The sequence below is a fragment of the Cherax quadricarinatus genome, chromosome 18 (assembly GCF_038502225.1).
Source record: "Cherax quadricarinatus isolate ZL_2023a chromosome 18, ASM3850222v1, whole genome shotgun sequence".
NCBI lineage: Eukaryota > Metazoa > Arthropoda > Malacostraca > Decapoda > Parastacidae > Cherax > Cherax quadricarinatus.
The window spans coordinates 1541676-1560787 of NC_091309.1; the positions used below are offsets into that span (position 1 = coordinate 1541676).

Consider the following 19112-nt stretch of genomic DNA (forward strand, 5'->3'; position numbering starts at 1 on the left):
CTTGGACCCCTGCTCTTCCTCATTTACATCAATGATCTTCCAAAAGTATCCCAACACCTGAAACCCATTCTCCTTGCTGACGACATGACTTATGTCATCTCTCACCCTAATCTTGCCACCCTCAACACCATTGTTAACGAGAAGCTGCTCAAAATATCGACTTGGATGACAGCCAATAAACTTACACTTAACACTGACAAAACCTAATACGTTATGTTTGGTAGCAGAGCAGGTATTGCGCAACTTAACATTAAGATCGACAACACTCTAATTGCCAGACATAATGAGGGCAAATTCCTAGGCCTATACCTCGACAACAACCTGAATTTCAGCACACATATCTAACACATAACAAAAAAAGTATCCAAAACAGTTGGGATCCTCTCCAAGATACGATACTACGTGCTGCAAAATGCCCTTCTCACACTATACCATTCACTCATTTATCCATACTTCGCCTATGCTATTTGTGCTTGGGGATCAACTGCAGCAACACACCTAAAGCCAATAATAACCCAACAAAAAGCCGCAGTAAGAATAATCACTAAATCCTATCCCTGGCAACACCCCCCCCCCACTCTTCATAGATCTAAACTTACTCCCTGTTCAGAACATCCACACTTACTACTGTGCAATCTACATCTACAGGACCTTAAATTCCAATATTAACCTTGACCTAAAACACTTTCTTGATAGTTGTGACAGGACCCACAGGCATAACACCAGACACAAACATCTCTACGACATTCCCCGAGGCCGACTAAACCTTTACAAAAATTCAATGTATGTCAAAGGCCCTAAAATCTGGAACACCCTACCTGAAAACTCAAAAACTGCAGACACATTCATCACCTTCAAAACTACCGTTAGAAAACATCTTATCTCCCTGCTACACCCCGTCAACTAACTACATAAAAGCCACCTGGTGGTTCACACTTACACTCACTCACTCACCCATTTGACTATAAGCACAGAAATACGAATCCTAATCTCAAAATAATGATTCCTAACTAGTCATAAGTTTGCCTGTGATACTCCAATATAGAAACTATGTATTGTGCTAAAACAAAAACATTCACATTGCAAAACTCACAAACTAGTATTTAGTCACTTAGTATTTAGTCAACTTACTCCATAATTTGTAATAATTTAGGGTTAACAATTAATCTAAGTTTGCCCGAAATGCCTAGCCATGCTAGGTGTCCTAGTGGCCCCCTCTGTAATTAGTATTTTATTACATGTAAACCACACAATAACAAAAATCTGTAAACCCCGCATTGTAATCCTTTAGAGAATAAATTTGATTGATTGATTGATTGATTAGTGTACAGCAGTATTCCAGCCTAGAGAGAACAAGCAATTTGAAGAGAATCATCATGGGCTTGGCATCCCTAGTTTTGAAGGTTCTCATTTTCTATCATTTTTCTAGCAGATGAGGTAGATACATTGTTGTGGTCTTTAAAGGCAAGATCCTCTGACATTATCACTCCCAGGTCCTTCACATTAGTTTTTTGATCTATTGTGCAGTTAGATACAGTTTTAATTTCCTCAAGTTTTCCATATCTGAGTAATTGAAATTTCTCTTCACTGAACTTCATACTGCTTTCTGCAGCCCATTTAAAGATTTGGTTGATGTCTGCTTGGAGTCTTGCAGTGTCTTCAATGGAGGACACTGTCATGGCAAAGAAAGATACAGAGCCATGGCTATCGCTCCATTTACATCACTCGCTTACATCTCTATGTCGGATATGAGGATGAGGAACAGGATGGGAACGAGTACTGTGCCTTGTGGAACAGAGCTTTTCACTGTAGCTACCTCAGACTTTACTCTGTTTACTATTACTCTTTGTGTTCTATTAGGACATTATAGATCCATCTATTAACTTTTCCAATTATTCCTTTATCACTTATTTTGTGCACTATTACACCGTGGTCACATTTGTCGAAGGCTTTTGCATAGTTTGTGTATACTACATCTGCATTTTGTTTATCCTCTCAAGCATCCAGGACCTTGTCATAATGGTCCATGTGGCATGCAAAGAGTACATAACCTTTATTCGGCACATGTACACACCCTCACTGAAAGGCTATCTCCCCCAACCAGCGAACCAGTAGTAAGGGTCGGACGATGGGGCCCCGTCATTCGATCAGTACCCAGGTTCAGCCAATGAGAAGATGGTTTTGGCAATCGCCTGTCTGCCCTTATCATTTCCATTCTACAGCTGGTTGAAGCACGGTCTGCTCTCTAGTGGCATCTATTCTGCCTTGCTTACCGTGGCGTGCACTAATACCTATTGTTGTACATAGTGTACATTTGTTCTTACTTGGTGGAAGGATAATATAAGTCAAAAGTTTTTCTGCTGTGTTTGTTTTTGCCCCCTTTACACCCAGGATAACAGGCCTTTGAATTCTTGGGTTGTAATAGTCCAGTAGCTGGGACAGGCAGGAGCGGCCTGCTCTAAACCCGTGTTGCCCTGGGTTGTGTAACTGATGGGCATCTAGGTGGTTGGTGATCTTGCTTCTTAGAACCCTTTCAAAGATTTTTATGATATGGGATGTTAGCACTATTGGTCTGTAGTTCTTTGCAATTGCTTTAATGCCACCTTTGTGGAGTGGGGCTATGTCTACTACTAGTCCTTAATCTATCCCTACACACCTGTGATATTTGTGCACGGGGATCAATAACAGCAAATCGCGTGAAACCCATTGTTAAACAGCAGAAATCTGCTCCTAGAATGATCGCTCATTTAGGTTCCATGCAACCTTCCCCTCCCCTCTCCTATCCTTTTCAAAAGGTTAAACTTGCTTAACATACAAAATATACTTACTACTGTGTGCACTATATATACAGGGCACTCAGTACAAACATTAACCCAGAGCTAAAGTTCTTTTTGAAGAGCTGACACAGAACACATTATCACAGTACAAGGAACAAATATCTCTGATATATGTATATGACTCAACCTGCTTAACCCTTTCGGGGTTTCGGCTGTACTAGTACGGCTTACACGCCAGGGTTTTTGACGTACTAGTACACATAAATTCTAGCGCCCTCAAATCTAGCAAGAGAAAGCTGGTAGACCTACATATGAAAGAATGGGTCTATGTGGTCAGTGTGCGCAGTATAAAAAATATCCTGCAGCACAGTGCATAATGAGAAAAAAAAAACTTTGACCGTGTTTTTGGTTTAAAACAACGACTTTGCACTGTATTTTCGTATGGTATTTATGGATGTATTCTAGTTTTCCTGGTCTTATTTTATAGAATGGAAGACATATTACAGAAATTGAGATGATTTTGATTGGTTTCACAATGAAAAGTACCTTGAAATTGAGCTCAAAGTAGCAGAAATGTTTGATTTTTGAAAAAGTTCAAAAGTAAACAAATCATGCCACGCGTCCAATACACGTCAACTGGTGAATCCAATATTCTTTCACAAGTGCGCTAGTATTATTTATACCATTTCTACACTAATACAGTAGTCTGCATAACAGTAACTCTTCTATTTTTTGTATGAATAAAAATTCAAAGTGGAAAGCAAAAGAAATATAAGAGTGGCGTGGGGATGTGACTAATGAACAGAGGAAATGTTATTTTAGTGCCAGGAATGTCTTTCTTGTTTATTCTGGACCCTATTTGGAAATTGGCATCTTTTGAAATTTGTGTGAAATTGGCAAAATTGCTAAATTCTGACCACTTTATTGGGTAGTTGAAATCGGTAAATGGGTGGTTTCTTGTACTCATTCGATAGAAAAAATGGAGTTCTAGCTAAATAGTTATGATTTTTGTCAACTAGTACACTGGAATTGACCGAAAATAGGGCTCAATGTGGGCAAAATCGCTGATGCGTAAACATCGCCGAGACCGCTAACTTCATGAGAGCATAATTCCGTAAGTTTTCCATCAAATTTCATACTTTTGGTGTCATTATGATCAGGAAAAGATTATCTTTTCACAAGAAAAAATAATTTTTTTTTTTTTAAATTTTGGCGACCCTGAGAACAAGTCTCTGAGAGGGCCTGGCGTCCCTCAAAGGGTTAAAAACTCCATGCAAATAAAAGGCCCAGAAATGTTGAACTAGCTGCCTGAAAGTGCCGAAAGTTTTCTATCTGCCCAAAATTTTAATAACATTTAAAAAACATCTATTAAATCTTACTTATATATTATATCCAGTAAATATTCATGCAATATTGTCACCACTATAATTCTACTACTCCATAAAATACATAAAATTGATCTGATATAAATTCAATGAAAACTATCTGTAATGGCCTAAAATTATATGTCAGTATTAGAATCATTTAGTAGGATTAGTTTACCCAAAATGTTATGCCTTTTGACTGTAACTGTATCAAAAGTGAAACCAAATACATGTATACTGTAAACTTCTATGTAATATCTAAGTATGTCCAACAAGAAACAAAGGTTTTATTATTTTCATTTTTGTTTCTTGAATACAGGGGATAGGGGCTATCTGGTCAGGGGGATTCCCGTCTTAGATCTTACAGCAACCAAATTAATCTGCTTTTAATTTCACCGAATGAAGAGGCACTCACCATGAAATATTAAAAAGCACTGGAAGAAATTGGATATATTATTTCATGAATTACTTTATAAAATTGTCTTACCTTCTGGCCCAGGTTGTAATGGCTGCACTGAAAACTGCTAACCCAAACCACAAGCTGAGTAGTGATAATCGAGCTTGGGTCATTGTCACCACATCCAGTAGCCAGAGTGGCGTCCACTTTCCCAGTAAGAATGAGGAAACTGCTACACCGACTGACCCACACATACAAATATATGGCATAAACATTTGTGGATGGTGCAGAAGTGGAAACTTGTAGAGGCCAGCCACCATTGATGAGAAAACAAGTACTGCTGTCTGAAATTAGACACATTAAAACTGTTTTAAAATTTCTTGATTCTAGTGGATTTAGTGCTTCTTTTTTTATTATAATAATAAAAATATAAAATTTCTTATAATTTTTAAACAATAATTTTGAATATCATTACTTCTGTTAAAAATTCCAGTATCCATTATAGTGCTATGTATTCATGAAACTAAACATGCTAAGTTCAACTAACTTCAAATGTATAAATTAAATATATTAGCCAGCCAAACAGCATAATCCTCCCTACATATAGTGGAACCTCGGTTGTCAATTGCATTACTTGTCGAACAAATCGGTTTTGAATGAGAAAATCAAGAAGAAAATGTTTTGGTATTTGTATGTGCTCTTGACGGATGACGCGAACAGAACAAAGTGGCTCAGGTCACGTGCCCACAGAATGTGCACTGGATAATGAGTCAACAGCATGGGTCTGCATCAGCATAGTCACTAAAAAAAATAAAAAATCACCCCAGCTCCCAAATTTAACTAAACCAACACTATACTACTATGCCTGAAATCACAGAACCAGTTTGAAACTACATACTCAAAAATCCCAATTAATGCTTAAACTTGTACTATTGTAAATTATACTAATTGTATCTTTTTGCAACCTCTCCACTATAAATTCTATTAGTTATAAAATTTTTGCTCTCTCTCTCTTTGTAATAATGTATGATTAAAATTTACCACTCCATAACCTGTGTCTAGTTTTAAGTAGTGTGTGAGCATTAGGATTAGTCTGCCTGAAGTGATTATGCACGTTAGTGGCTTTCTTTGTGCTTAACAATATTTTACTACATGTAAGCTACACACAGTATAATATGCAAAGAAATAAAATTATGAATTTGAACCTTTGTTACAATAACTACTACAAATAGTAATAGGAGTGATATTAACAATGATCAAGAAATAAAAATATTAGATTAAAGGGTAAGGCAATGTTTATTTAAATGAGTAGAACAAAAAATACTAAATATAAAGAAAAATAAAAAATAAATACTAATTATCTACTTTATTTTACAAAGATAACTAATATGGTTAGAGCAATAGGTCTGTGTAGCTGTATTTGAATCATTACTGTACTTGAACAGCTATTACATACATTTCATGAAGATTTTAGAAAGAGGATTCATCAAATTATAATGAACATCATACTTCCCTGAGGAAATAGGTAAGTGCTTGGTAAAGCATTTCACAGTTTGAATACAAAAAAAAAAGTGTGTACTATACAATATACCTGGAGAAAAACACTAATTTCTTGAAACTCTGACTTGTTCTTCTGTAGCAGAAAGGTAGAGAGAAGATTGTAGAGGGAGCATGTGATGGTTAGTGCTCCTGTCTGTCCTACCATGGCTCCCTCTCCTAGACTGAAGCTTCCAGGAAAGGTCCTGAACAACCAATGTGTCAGTTCATAAAGAATCCATGCACATGATGATGTAGCCAATATTGCACTAGTAAAATCTGCAAAAAGAAAAAAAATCATTGAAAGCATTCTAATAAATTTATGCAGGGCCAAGCAAACAGGCTAGTATTTATTTTCCCTCTTAATGAGGACTGTTCACCTAGCAGCCTGATGGTTAAGCTAAGCTTCAAGGATCACTTTCTATATTATATAAAAAACTGGGCATATATATTAATCCTTACCACAAAAACTATAACAGAGATCATTAGAAGCCCTAAACTCACAACTGCTTGCACAGCAGAAGTATACAACATACTGTATGTTGGATCCAATAAATTCTACATTGGGGATACTGGCAGAGACCTTCAGACATACCTTCAGGAACATAAATATGCCTGCAATAATGCATGCATAGTCCTTCACACCCTTTGTTTTCACATCATGGACTGGGGAAGAACTGTTACACCACAAGAATGACAGGATCAGATACAGAATTTTGGAAGCAGTAGTGATCTACCTCACAAATACCACTAAGCAAAACTGAAATATATATGTTGACTGGGCCTATTTACCACATTGTCCATTATTCATTTTTTTTTTTTTTTCAACAAGTCGGTCGTCTCCCACCGAGGCAGGGTGACCCAAAAAAAAGAAAGAAAATCCCCAAAAAGAAAATACTTTCATCATCATTCAACACTTTCACCACATGCACACATTATCACTGCTTTTGCAAAGGTGCTCAGAATACAACAGTTTAGAAGCATATACATATAAAGATACACAATATATCCCTCCAAACTGCCAATATCCCAAACCCCTCCTTTAAAGTGCAGGCATTGTACTTCCCATTTCCAGGACTCAAGTCCGACTATATGAAAATAACCGGTTTCCCTGAATCCCTTCACTAAATATTACCCTGCTCACACTCCAACAGATCGTCATGTCCCAAGTATCATTCGTCTCCATTCACTCCTATCTAACACGCTCATGCACGCTTGCTGGAAGTCCAAGCCCCTCGCCCACAAAACCTCCTTTACCCCCTCTTTCCAACCCTTTCGAGGACGACCCCTACCCCTCTTTCCTTCCCCTATAGATTTATATGCTTTCCATGTCATTCTACTTTGATCCATTCTCTCTAAATGACCAAACCACCTCAACAACCCCTCTTCTGCCCTCTGACTAATGCTTTTATTAACTCCACACCTTCTCCTAATTTCCACACTCCGAATTTTCTGCATAATATTTACACCACACATTGCCCTTAGACAGGACATCTCCACTGCCTCCAACCGTCTCCTCGCTGCTGCATTTACCACCCAAGCTTCACATCCATACAAGAGTGTTGGTACTACTATACTTTCATACATTCCCTTCTTTGCCTCCATAGATAACGTTTTTTGACTCCACATATACCTCAACGCACCACTCACCTTTTTTCCCTCATCAATTCTATGATTAACCTCATCCTTCATAAATCCATCCGCCGACACGTCAACTCCCAAGTATCTGAAAACATTCACTTCTTCCATACTCCTCCTCCCCAATTTGATATCCAATTTTTCTTTATCTAAATCATTTGATACCCTCATCACCTTACTCTTTTCTATGTTCACTTTCAACTTTCTACCTTTACACACATTCTCAAACTCATCCACTAACCTTTGCAATTTTTCTTTAGAATCTCCCATAAGCACAGTATCATCTGCAAAAAGTAACTGTGTCAATTCCCATTTTGAATTTGATTCCCCATAATTTAATCCCACCCCTCTCCCGAACACCCTAGCATTTACTTCTTTTACAACCCCATCTATAAATATATTAAACAACCATGGTGACATTACACATCCCTGTCTAAGACCTACTTTTACCGGGAAGTATTCTCCCTCTCTTCTACACACCCTAACCTGAGCCTCACTATCCTCATAAAAGCTCTTTACAGCATTTAGTAACTTACCACCTATTCCATAAACTTGCAACATCTGCCACATTGCTCCTCTATCCACTCTATCATATGCCTTTTCTAAATCCATAAATGCAATAAAAACTTCCCTACCTTTATCCAAATACTGTTCACATATATGCTTCAATGTAAACACTTGATCTACACATCCCCTACCCACTCTGAAGCCTCCTTGCTCATCCGCAATTCTACATTCTGTCTTACCTCTAATTCTTTCAATTATAACTCTACCGTATACTTTTCCTGGTATACTCAGTAAACTTATTCCTCTATAATTTTTACAATCTCTTTTGTCCCCTTTCCCTTTATATAAAGGGACTATACATGCTCTCCGCCAATCCCTAGGTACCTTCCCCTCTTTCATACATTTATTAAACAAAAGTACCAACCACTCCAACACTATATCCCCCCCTGCTTTTAACATTTCTGTCATGATCCCATCAGTTCCAGCTGCTTTACCCCCTTTCATTCTACGTAATGCCTCACGTACCTCCACCACACTTACATTCTGCTCTTCTTCACTCCTAAAAGATGGTATACCTCCCTGGCCAGTGCATGAAATTACCGCCTCCCTTTCTTCCTCAACATTTAAAAGTTCCTCAAAATATTCTCGCCATCTACCTAATACCTCCCTCTCTCCATCTACTAACTCCCCTACTCTGTTTTTAATGGACAAATTCATACTTTCCCTAGGCTTTCTTAACTTGTTTAACTCACTCCAAAATTTTTTCTTATTTTCATTAAAATTTCTTGACAGTGCCTCTCCCACTCTTTCATCTGCTCTCCTTTTGCACTCTCTCACCACTCTCTTCACCTTTCTTTTACTCTCCATATACTCTGCTCTTCTTATAACACTTCTGCTTTGTAAAAACCTCTCGTAAGCTACCTTTTTCTCTTTTATCACACCCTTTACTTCATCATTCCACCAATCACTCCTCTTTCCTCCTGCCCCCACCCTCCTATAACCACAAACTTCTGCCCCACATTCTAATACTGCATTTTTAAAACTATTCCAACCCTCTTCAACCCCCCCACTACTCATCTTTGCACTAGCCCACCTTTCTACCAATAGTCGCTTATATCTCGCCCGAACTTCCTCCTCCCTTAGTTTATACACTTTCACCTCCCTCTTACTTGTTGTTGCCACCTTCCTCTTTTCCCATCTACCTCTTACTCTAACTGTAGCTACAACTAAATAATGATCTGACATATCAGTTGCCCCTCTATAAACATGTACATCCTGGAGCCTACCCATCAACCTTTTATCCACCAATACATAATCTAATAAACTACTTTCATTACATGCTACATCATACCTTGTATATTTATTTATCCTCTTTTTCATAAAATATGTATTACTTATTACCAAATCTCTTTCTACACATAGCTCAATTAAAGGCTCCCCATTTACATTTACCCCTGGCACCCCAAATTTACCTACTACTCCCTCCATAACATTTTTACCCACTTTAGCATTGAAATCCCCAACCACCATTACTCTCACACTTGATTCAAAACTCCCCACGCATTCACTCAACATTTCCCAAAATCTCTCTCTCTCCTCTACACTTCTCTCTTCTCCAGGTGCATACATGCTTATTATAACCCACTTTTCACATCCAATCTTTATTTTACTCCACATAATCCTTGAATTTATGCATTTGTAGTCCCTCTTTTCCTGCCATAGCTTATCCTTCAACATTATTGCTACTCCTTCTTTAGCTCTAACTCTATTTGAAACCCCTGACCTAATCCCATTTATTCCTCTCCATTGAAACTCTCCCACCCCCTTCAGCTTTGTTTCACTTAAAGCCAGGACATCCAGTTTCTTCTCATTCATAACATCCACAATCATCTCTTTCTTATCATTTGCACAACATCCACGCACATTCAGACTTCCCATTTTGACAATTTTCTTCTTCTTATTCTTTTTAGTAATCTTTACAGGAAAAGGGGTTACTAGCCCATTGTTCCCGGCATTTTAGTTGACTTTTACAACACGCATGGCTTACGGAGGAAAGATTCTTATTCCACTTCCCCATGGATATAAAAGGAAAAGTAACAAGACCAAGAACTATTAAGATAAAATCAAAGAAAACTCAGATGAGTGTGTATAAATAAACGTGTACATGTATGTGTAGTGTGACCTAAGTGTAAGTAGAAGTAGCAAGACGTACCTGTAATCTTGCATATTTATGAGACAGACAAAAGACACCAGCAATCCTACCATCATGTAAAACAATTACAGGCTTTCGTTTTACACTCACTTGGCAGGACGGTAGTACCTCCCTGGGTGGTTGCTGTCTACCAACCTACTACCTATAATATACATAATAAACTTATCATCTTATCCCCATCCTTACACTCGTCAATACCTAACCTCACATCGTCTGTACTTAATCTCGCAATTTCATGACTTCGTATATGACCTGCCTGACCTCGTGGTACCTGTTTGCCTTATAAGTCACTGTACTTGCCCACTCCTTTAAACTTGATATGGCCCAGCCTTGGACAAAACATTGTATTAAAAGGACTGTTTGCTACCAGTGTCTATATCCAGGTGTTGTGCTGGAGATGTAGAACACAGTTTATGTAATATGAATCTTCAAATCAAGAGACAAGTCTACCTACCTAATCTGGAGGTCATTCCGAGGGTCAACACCCCTGTGGATCATTCCTTGACCAGGCCTCCATACCATCAAATTACCAAATAACCTGACCTCCATAATAGGCAAAATATTAAAATCAATAAGAGCTGACATAATTAGGTAGTAGATTGGTAGACAGCAACCAACGAGGGAGGTACATACTAATGTCCTGCCAAGTGAGTGTAAAACAGAAATCTGCAATTGTTTTACATGATGGTAGGATTGCTAGTGTCTTTTTCTTGTCTCATAGACATGCAAGATTTCAGATACATCTTGCTACCTCTACTGACACTTAGGTCCTACTACACATGAATGTACAAGCACATATATACACACCCCTCTGGGTTTTCTTCTATTTTCTTAACAGTTCTTGTTTTTGTTTATTTCCTCTTATCTCCATGGGGAAGTGGAACAGAATTCTTCCTCTGTACACCATGAATGTCATAAGAGGCAACTAAAATGCCGAGAGCAAGAGTCACCCTGCCGCGGTGGGATACTGTCAGTTCTTTAACCCTTTCAGGGTCCATGCCGTAGATCTATGGCTTTACGTTCAGGGTCCAAACCGTAGATCTACGCCATGAGCTCAGCTCACTCTGATAAGCTGTGAGTGGTAAATTTGGGCCTAGATATGAGAGAATACATCTATGTGGTATGTGTGCACCACATAAAACAAATCCTGCAGCACACAGTGTATAATGAGAGAAAAAACTGAGACAGTGATTTTTTATTAAAACAGCAAATTTGCAGTGTTTTTTCGTATGTTTTTTATAGTTGTATTTGTGATTTCTTGGTCTCATTTGACAGAATGGAAGATATATTACAGAAATAGAAATGATTTTGATTGGTTTTAGCACTGAAAATGGCTTGAAACTGAGCTCAAAGTAACGGAAATGTTAAATTTTTGTCGATGTTCAAGAGTAAACAAACGACCTCACATGTCTAATACATGTCAGCTGATGGGTCTAATATACATTCACAAATGTGGTGATGATATTTATACAATTATTACAATATTGCATAACAGTAAATCTTCTATTTTTTGGTTTGAATAAAAATTCATTATGTGAATAAAAAATCAAAATGGAATTCATTTGTAAAGCCTGAAAACATAACTAATGAACAGAGGAAATGTTAGTTTAGTGCCAGGAATGCCTGCATTGTTTATTCTGGACCCTATTTTGATATTGGAATATTTTAAACTTTGTGTTAAATTGGCCAAATTACCAATTTCCATTCACTTTATTTTGTAGTAGAAACAGTTGACTGGGCGATTTATTGAGCTCAACCGATAGAATAGAAATAATACTAGTGAAATAGCAAAGAATTTGGTCGACTGGAATAATGTAATTGGCCTAAAATGGGAGTCAAAGTCGTCAAAATCGCCAATTCGTAAATATTGCTGACACATCAAAATTCGCGAGAGCATAATTTCATCAATTTTCCATCAAATTTCATACTTTTTGTTTTATTATCTTCAGAAAAAGATTCTCTACCATTTCATAAGAAAAAATAACAAAAATTTTTTTTGAAAATTCTTGGACCCTGGTGTGCACTTTGAAATTTGGCCTCTGAACCCTGAAAGGGTTAAAAAAAAAAAAAAAAGATGACATAATAAAAAGTCACCTTGATGAGCATAATTGGATTTATGAGTCTCAACACAGATTCACAAGAGTAGTTTTTGCCTGACAATTAACTGACGTCCTTCAGTAAAGCACCTGAGGTAGAATAAAGAAAACACAATGTTCATTTGGATTTTAGTAAGGCTTTTAATAAAGTCCCACAAAGAAAACCTGTTTAAGAAAGTGACAGCACATGATACTGGAGGAAAAGTTCTCACATGGCTTGAGGCATGGCTGACTAATAGGAAGCAGAGAGGCCCATATTGGAGTTCTTTAAGTGGGGTGAGATCAGAAAAGGGACCAGTCATAAGTGGCATTCTATGAAGATTAGTTTTGGGCTCCTTGTTCATAAATGGCATTAATGAGGAAATAAAAAGTGACATGAGTAAATCTGCTTCCAACATACACAAAAAACAATAAATTTAGAAAAAGATACCCAGTACTACTGAACTTCCAAAAGATTTGCATAAGCTAATATCATGGGCTAAAAGTGGCAAATGGAAAAGAGCAAAATTCTAGATACATCATTAAGAGTTATGACTTGAGCTACTGCAGAATTACCAGTATTATTCCCTTTCAGGGTCCAGACCCCCAATCTGAAATTTGTTCTCAGGGTCCAAAAATTTCCCTGCCCCCTAATAAATTATTCTTTCTCATAAAATGGTAGAGAATCTTTTTCCAAAGGAAATGACACCAAAAGTACGAAATCTGATAAAAAAAAAGTACTAAATTTGATGGAAAACTTATGAAAATACACAGGCACAGAATTAGTGGTCTCAGAGCAATTTACCCACTAGTGATTGCACACACTTTAAGTCCCATTTTAGGCCAATTCCACTGTTCAAGTCAACCAAACTCTTAGCTATTTTGCTAGTATGCCTTCCATTCTATCAACTGTGCATAAGAAACCGACCATTCAACTATTTCAACTACCCAATAAAGTGATCAGAATTCAATAATTTGGCCAATTTCACACAAAATTAAAAAATGCCAATTACAAAAAAAGAATCCACAATAAACAATGTAGACATTCCTGGCACTAAAACAACATTTCCTCTGATTATTATTTATGTTCCCAGGCCTCTCCTACATATTACACTTGCTTTCTATTTTGAATTTTTATTCACACAAAAAATAGAAGATTTACTGTTATGCAGGCTACTGCAGTATTGTAGCAATTGTATAAATAATGTCAGTGCATTCATGAACATGTATTAGACATGTAATTAGATGACCAAATGGGAGTGATGTGATTAGTGCCTTCTGGAATAATGATAAAAATTGAATATTTCTGCTACTTTGAGCTTACTTTCAAGCTACAGTGGAACCTCGGTACTCGAACAGCTCCCTACTCAAACAATTCGGTGGTCAACCATTTGCTCAGCACTTGATCAAACAAACACGCCCTGCCAGACCTTCGCTGTAAACTATTTCGTGTTTCTTTGCATTTTTTGGTGTTTTTTATATTATTTGTATAAATCAGTTACCAAGGGGCCTAAAAAGATTAGTGATAGCAGCCAACAAAAAAAAAAAATTGGTTGGGAAAAATTCGTTCAGTATTCTAACAGATCGGCACTCAAACAGCCTTCTGGAATGAATTAAGTTCAAGTACTGAGGTTCCACTGCACTTCCATTCCTGAAACCAATCAAAATCATCACTATTTCTGTAATGTATCTTCCACTTTATCAAACATTACCAAGAAACAGAATAAAACCATAAAAACATCTGAAAATACACCACAAAGTCACTATATTAAACTATTCACACAGACATAGTTTTGTTTTTCCATCATACACTGCATGGGGAAGGATTTTTTTATATGGAGCACACTCCCTGGACAGACCCATTATCTTATATCTAGGCCAAAATTTATCACTTACAGCTTGTATGATTGAGCTGAGCTCATACTTTAGTACTACAGCACGGACCCTGAGCTCAAAGCTGTAGTATTACGGCACGGACCCTGAAAGGGTTAAGAGTTATGACTTTATAAAGAAATAAGTTATCATTTTATAAAAATTAAACACACTCCATGCCCAGTAGTATTAACATTTACCCTCATTTTCTTCAGCACTCAGCAACTTGGCATTGTGAGTGTCGGCTAGCAGTTACTACGTGAATGTGGCATGCTGGGTACCTAACAAACTGCTAATAATTGTCTAAGTCCAAAATTTGAATCCTAAGGTAAGGGTAAATCAAAACATTGATATCAATGGGATCACAAGTTTGGAAATTTATAAGTTGGTAAGATGTAGGCAGAGCTAAAACTTTATTGGATATGAGAATCTCAATATCTACAAACTGCCAAAAACTAAAGTACTTAGTGAGAAATAATAAATTCAGGCTACTGAGAATTCATTACACCAATAATTAAGCATTAAGCATTAGGTTTAGTCTGCCTGAAATGCCCCCACATGACAGTGGCTTTCTTTGTACTTAGGAAATCAAAATTGTAATTACACATTGTAAACTATGCAAAGAAATAAAAATCCTTAATCCTTAATAATAACTACTCACGGATGTCAGAAAGAAAGGAGAGAGAAATGGCTGTGACTAGTGCTGGAGTATACGGATGGATAAGAACCCTGAGTAGAATGGGGGATTCTCTGTTATCTTCACTCCTCATGTTATCGTAAGTGCCTGAGGCACACATTTGCTTGTACAAATGGATGCCACACACTCCAACCTGGGTGTCGTTATAAATTAATTGCAAGGATGTGAAAACTTAGAAGTGAAGAAAATATAATAAATAAATATGAAAATACAATAATACTCTGAGGTTACATGTGTGTCATGCAAGATTTCAGGTATGTCTTGCTACTTCTACTTACACTTAGGTCACACTACACATACATGTACAAGCATATATATATACACACCCCTTTGGGTTTTCTTCTATTTTCTTTCTAGTTCTTGTTCTTGTTTATTTCCTCTTACCTCCATGGGGAAGTGGAACAGAATTCTTCCTCCGTAAGCCATGCGTGTTGTAAGAGGCGACTAAAATGCCGGGAGCAAGGAGCTAGTAACCCCTTCTCCTGTATATATTACTAAATGTAAAAGGAGAAACTTTCGTTTTTCCTTTTGGGCCACCCCGCCTCGGTGGGATACGGCCGGTGTGTTGAAAGTTACATGTGTGTGTTCACATGCTGGGTACTCATATATGTACAACCAGAAATATAAGTAATTAAGCTCAACATTTCAGGCAGAGATAAACTAGAACTAATATACTCTACTTGTGAAAACATTAGAGGCTGTGTTTATTTTATATGATCGAATTTAACCTAATACCTGTCATCCTAGTATTTATTTTATATGATCGAATTTAACCTAATACCTGTCATCCTAGTATTTATTTTATATGATCGAATTTAACCTAATACCTGTCATCCTAGTATTTATTTTATATGATCGAATTTAACCTAATACCTGTCATCCTAGTTAAGAATATTTCAAAGCCTAGCTATCCACCTCAAACCAATCATCCCACAACAAAAGGCATCTATCAGAACCATCACAAACTCAAACTACAGGCAACACATTAAGCTCAAACTTAAATCCCTGAACCTACTAAATATGTATTAATCTCATACATACCATGTTCACACCACATCTTCAGAAAACTACTCTTCATGATGATGACCTGCAACACTATTTGGAAGATTGTAACAGAGCATAATGCCAGCACACCCCTGTGATTTACTCATGACATATACATTTCCAGCAAACATGAATGAGCATGTTAGATAGGAGTGAATGGAGACGAATGGTTTTCGGGACCTGGCGAGCTGTTGAACTGTGAGCAGGGTAATATTGTGTGAAGGGATTCAAGGAAACTGGTTAGTCGGACTTGAGTCCTGGAAATGGGAAGTACAATGCTTGCACTTTAAAGGAGGGGTTTGGGATATTGGCAGTTTGGAGTGACTATCTAAACTATTGTATCAGGGCACTTCTGCAAAGACAGTGATTATGTATAAGTGATGGTGAATATGTTGAATGATAATGAAAGTTTTTCCTTTATGATAATGAAAGTTTTTCCTTTCTTTTTGGGTTTTTCTTTCTTTTGGGTCATCCTGCCTTGGTGGGAAATGGCCAAAGTGTTAAAAAAAAAAAATATACATTTTGTTAGTATACATGTACAGAGAAACCTCTACTTATGAGTGTATCCACGTGCAAGTTTTTCCAGATATGAGCAGTCGCTCGATTGATTTTTTGCTTCCAGACACGAGTAAAATTCCCAAATTCGAGCGGGCTTCAAGGGAGGTTCCTTGACGCTGGTGAGGGGCTCTTGCTCTTGATCTAAGGAATTTGATCTCAGTTGTTTGTTGGACTATCTTATTGAAACTTGGGCAATGTATGATGGAAATATGCTTCTTAACCCCTTCAGGGTCGGCAGGCCCTCTCCTAAACTTGTTCTAAGGGTCGGAAATTTTTCGGAAAAAAAAAAAAACTCATTTATTTATATATTTATTTATATATTTTGAAAATGCTGGCTGAGTCAAAGGTTCTGGAGATTATTGGCTGAGTTTTCCAGATTTTGGGCCCTTTCATGTACACTGAATTTTTGAAGAGATTTAGACAGACACTGGGAATGTCATAGAGATTTTTGTGCCTAGTATTATGTCTAAAGGTCCTGTTGCAACTGTCAAGAAAGCAATTCAGGTCGGGATATATATTAGAATTTATTGTTCTGTAAATGTAGGCTGCACAGTAATACAAGTGAATGTTTTGTATAGTGAGTAGGTTTAGGTCTTTGAAGAGTGGGGGGAGGGGGGTGTTGTCTAGCAGTGGACTGTGTGATCACTTACACTGCAGATTTTTGTTGGGTTATTATTGGCTTTAGGTGATTTGCTGTTGTGGAACCCCAGACACAAATAGCATAGGTGAAGTAGGGGTAGATCAGTGAGTGGTATAGTGTAAGTAGTTATGTTTGTGGTACATAGTAATGTATCTTTGAGAGGATGCTAACTGTTTTAGATACTTTTTTGTTATGTGTTGGCTATGCTTTCAACAGCCTTCAGTTTAATGCATCTCCCATCCAGTAATAGTGAAATTTACATTAGTAGTTGCATTTACATGCCAAGAATGCCTAGGCATAATAGAGGCTCTCTTTGCATTGCAACCCATTATTATAAATACAAAATCTCAATGTACTATTTGCAAAGACATAAATAAATAAATAAAAAATAAATACATTTGACTAACACTTGCAACAACCTCCACAAACAATATAGCAAATTATTTTGTCATTTTTTCTGAAGCACATGTAAACTATACTTTTTAGAAATAAACTTTATCATTTATCATGCACAATACAAACTGCACCAGCAATTACCTGAAGTGCTAAAAATGCCAAAAGTCGAGGAGTTGGAGAGCAACTGATGTATGCTGTGTTGAGACCTGGGCTACATGCCAAAGGTACCAGCATTACTAACCATAATCCAGGGGATGTGCCACTTCTGTCAGAATAGAACAGAAATTTACATGTGAAATGGAAGTGTCAAATCATTGCCAGTACAGTGCCTGTTACATTTAGGCAATAATTTAATAAACAAATTAATTAAACTTGTACCATACACCATTGAAATACAGGTGTAAATAAGGAAAAATCTTATAATGTTAGACTTAAAATATATTTCACCTTCACACAAGGTAGGATTCTTGGCATTTTGCTATTCCTAATCTACATCAATGACCTTCCAAATGCTTCACAGGAACTTAAACCAATTCTCTTTTATGATAACACAATTTTTGTCATTTTAACCCTTTCAGGGTCCAAAGGCCAAATTTCAAAGTGCACACCAGTGTCCAAGAATTTTCCAAAAAATTTTTTTTTATTTTTTCTTATGAAATGGTAGAGAATCTTTTTCTGAAGGTAATAAAAGAAAAAGTACGAAATTTAATGGAAAATTGATGAAATTATGCTCTCGCGAATTTTGATGTGTCAGCGACATTTACACATCAGCGATTTTGCAGACTTTGACTCCCATTTTAGGCCAATTATATTACTCCAGTCGACCAAATTCTTAGCTATTTCACTAGTATTACAGTGGAACCTCAAATTTCGAACATATCACTTATCAAACGTTTCAAAAATAGAACCCTTTTTTCAAACCAACTTTGCCCCTATTATCGAACGCACCCCAATTTTCAGACTGCCGGGTACCGGACCTGTCCGCCAGCCCACTCTGTCTGCGTCCCCGCGCAGGCGCCATGAGCCAGTCTGGCTTTGTTAATGCTTGAGTGAACACTAACCTGCACTCTCATTCAAACATTTTACGATTATTTCATTGTGTTTAGTGCTTGTGGGATTGTGAAATATGCTACCATGGGCCCAAAGAAACTTGCTAGTGGTACCCCTGTGGTAAAGAAAGTGAGAAACACCATATATGTGAAGAAGGAAATAATACAGAAGTATGAGAGTGGTGAGACTTGCTGAGCTTGCCAGGATGTATGGTAAAAACAAATCGACCATTGGTTCTATCCTGGCAAAGAAAAAACAAATCAAGGAAGCTGATGCTGCAAAAGGTGTTAATATGCTAACCAAAAACAGACCACAAATAGTTGAAGAGGTTGAGAAGTTGTTGCTGGTG

At 37.2% G+C, this 19112-nt stretch overlaps 1 protein-coding gene across 8 annotated transcripts in view; it reads right to left on the reverse strand.

Annotated features, from left to right (window-relative positions):
* Dolk (Dolichol kinase) overlaps positions 1-19112 on the reverse strand; it is a 73697-nt gene that overhangs the window by 37963 nt on the left and 16622 nt on the right. For all 8 annotated transcript variants that reach the window (XM_070086025.1, XM_070086020.1, XM_070086027.1 and 5 more), the window contains 4 exons: positions 17855-17978; positions 15040-15208; positions 6130-6353; positions 4629-4882 (listed from right to left, as the gene is read on the reverse strand). In XM_070086025.1, coding sequence (XP_069942126.1) covers positions 4629-4882; positions 6130-6353; positions 15040-15208; positions 17855-17978 — 771 coding nt within the window. The remainder of the gene's footprint in view (positions 1-4628; positions 4883-6129; positions 6354-15039; positions 15209-17854; positions 17979-19112) is intronic.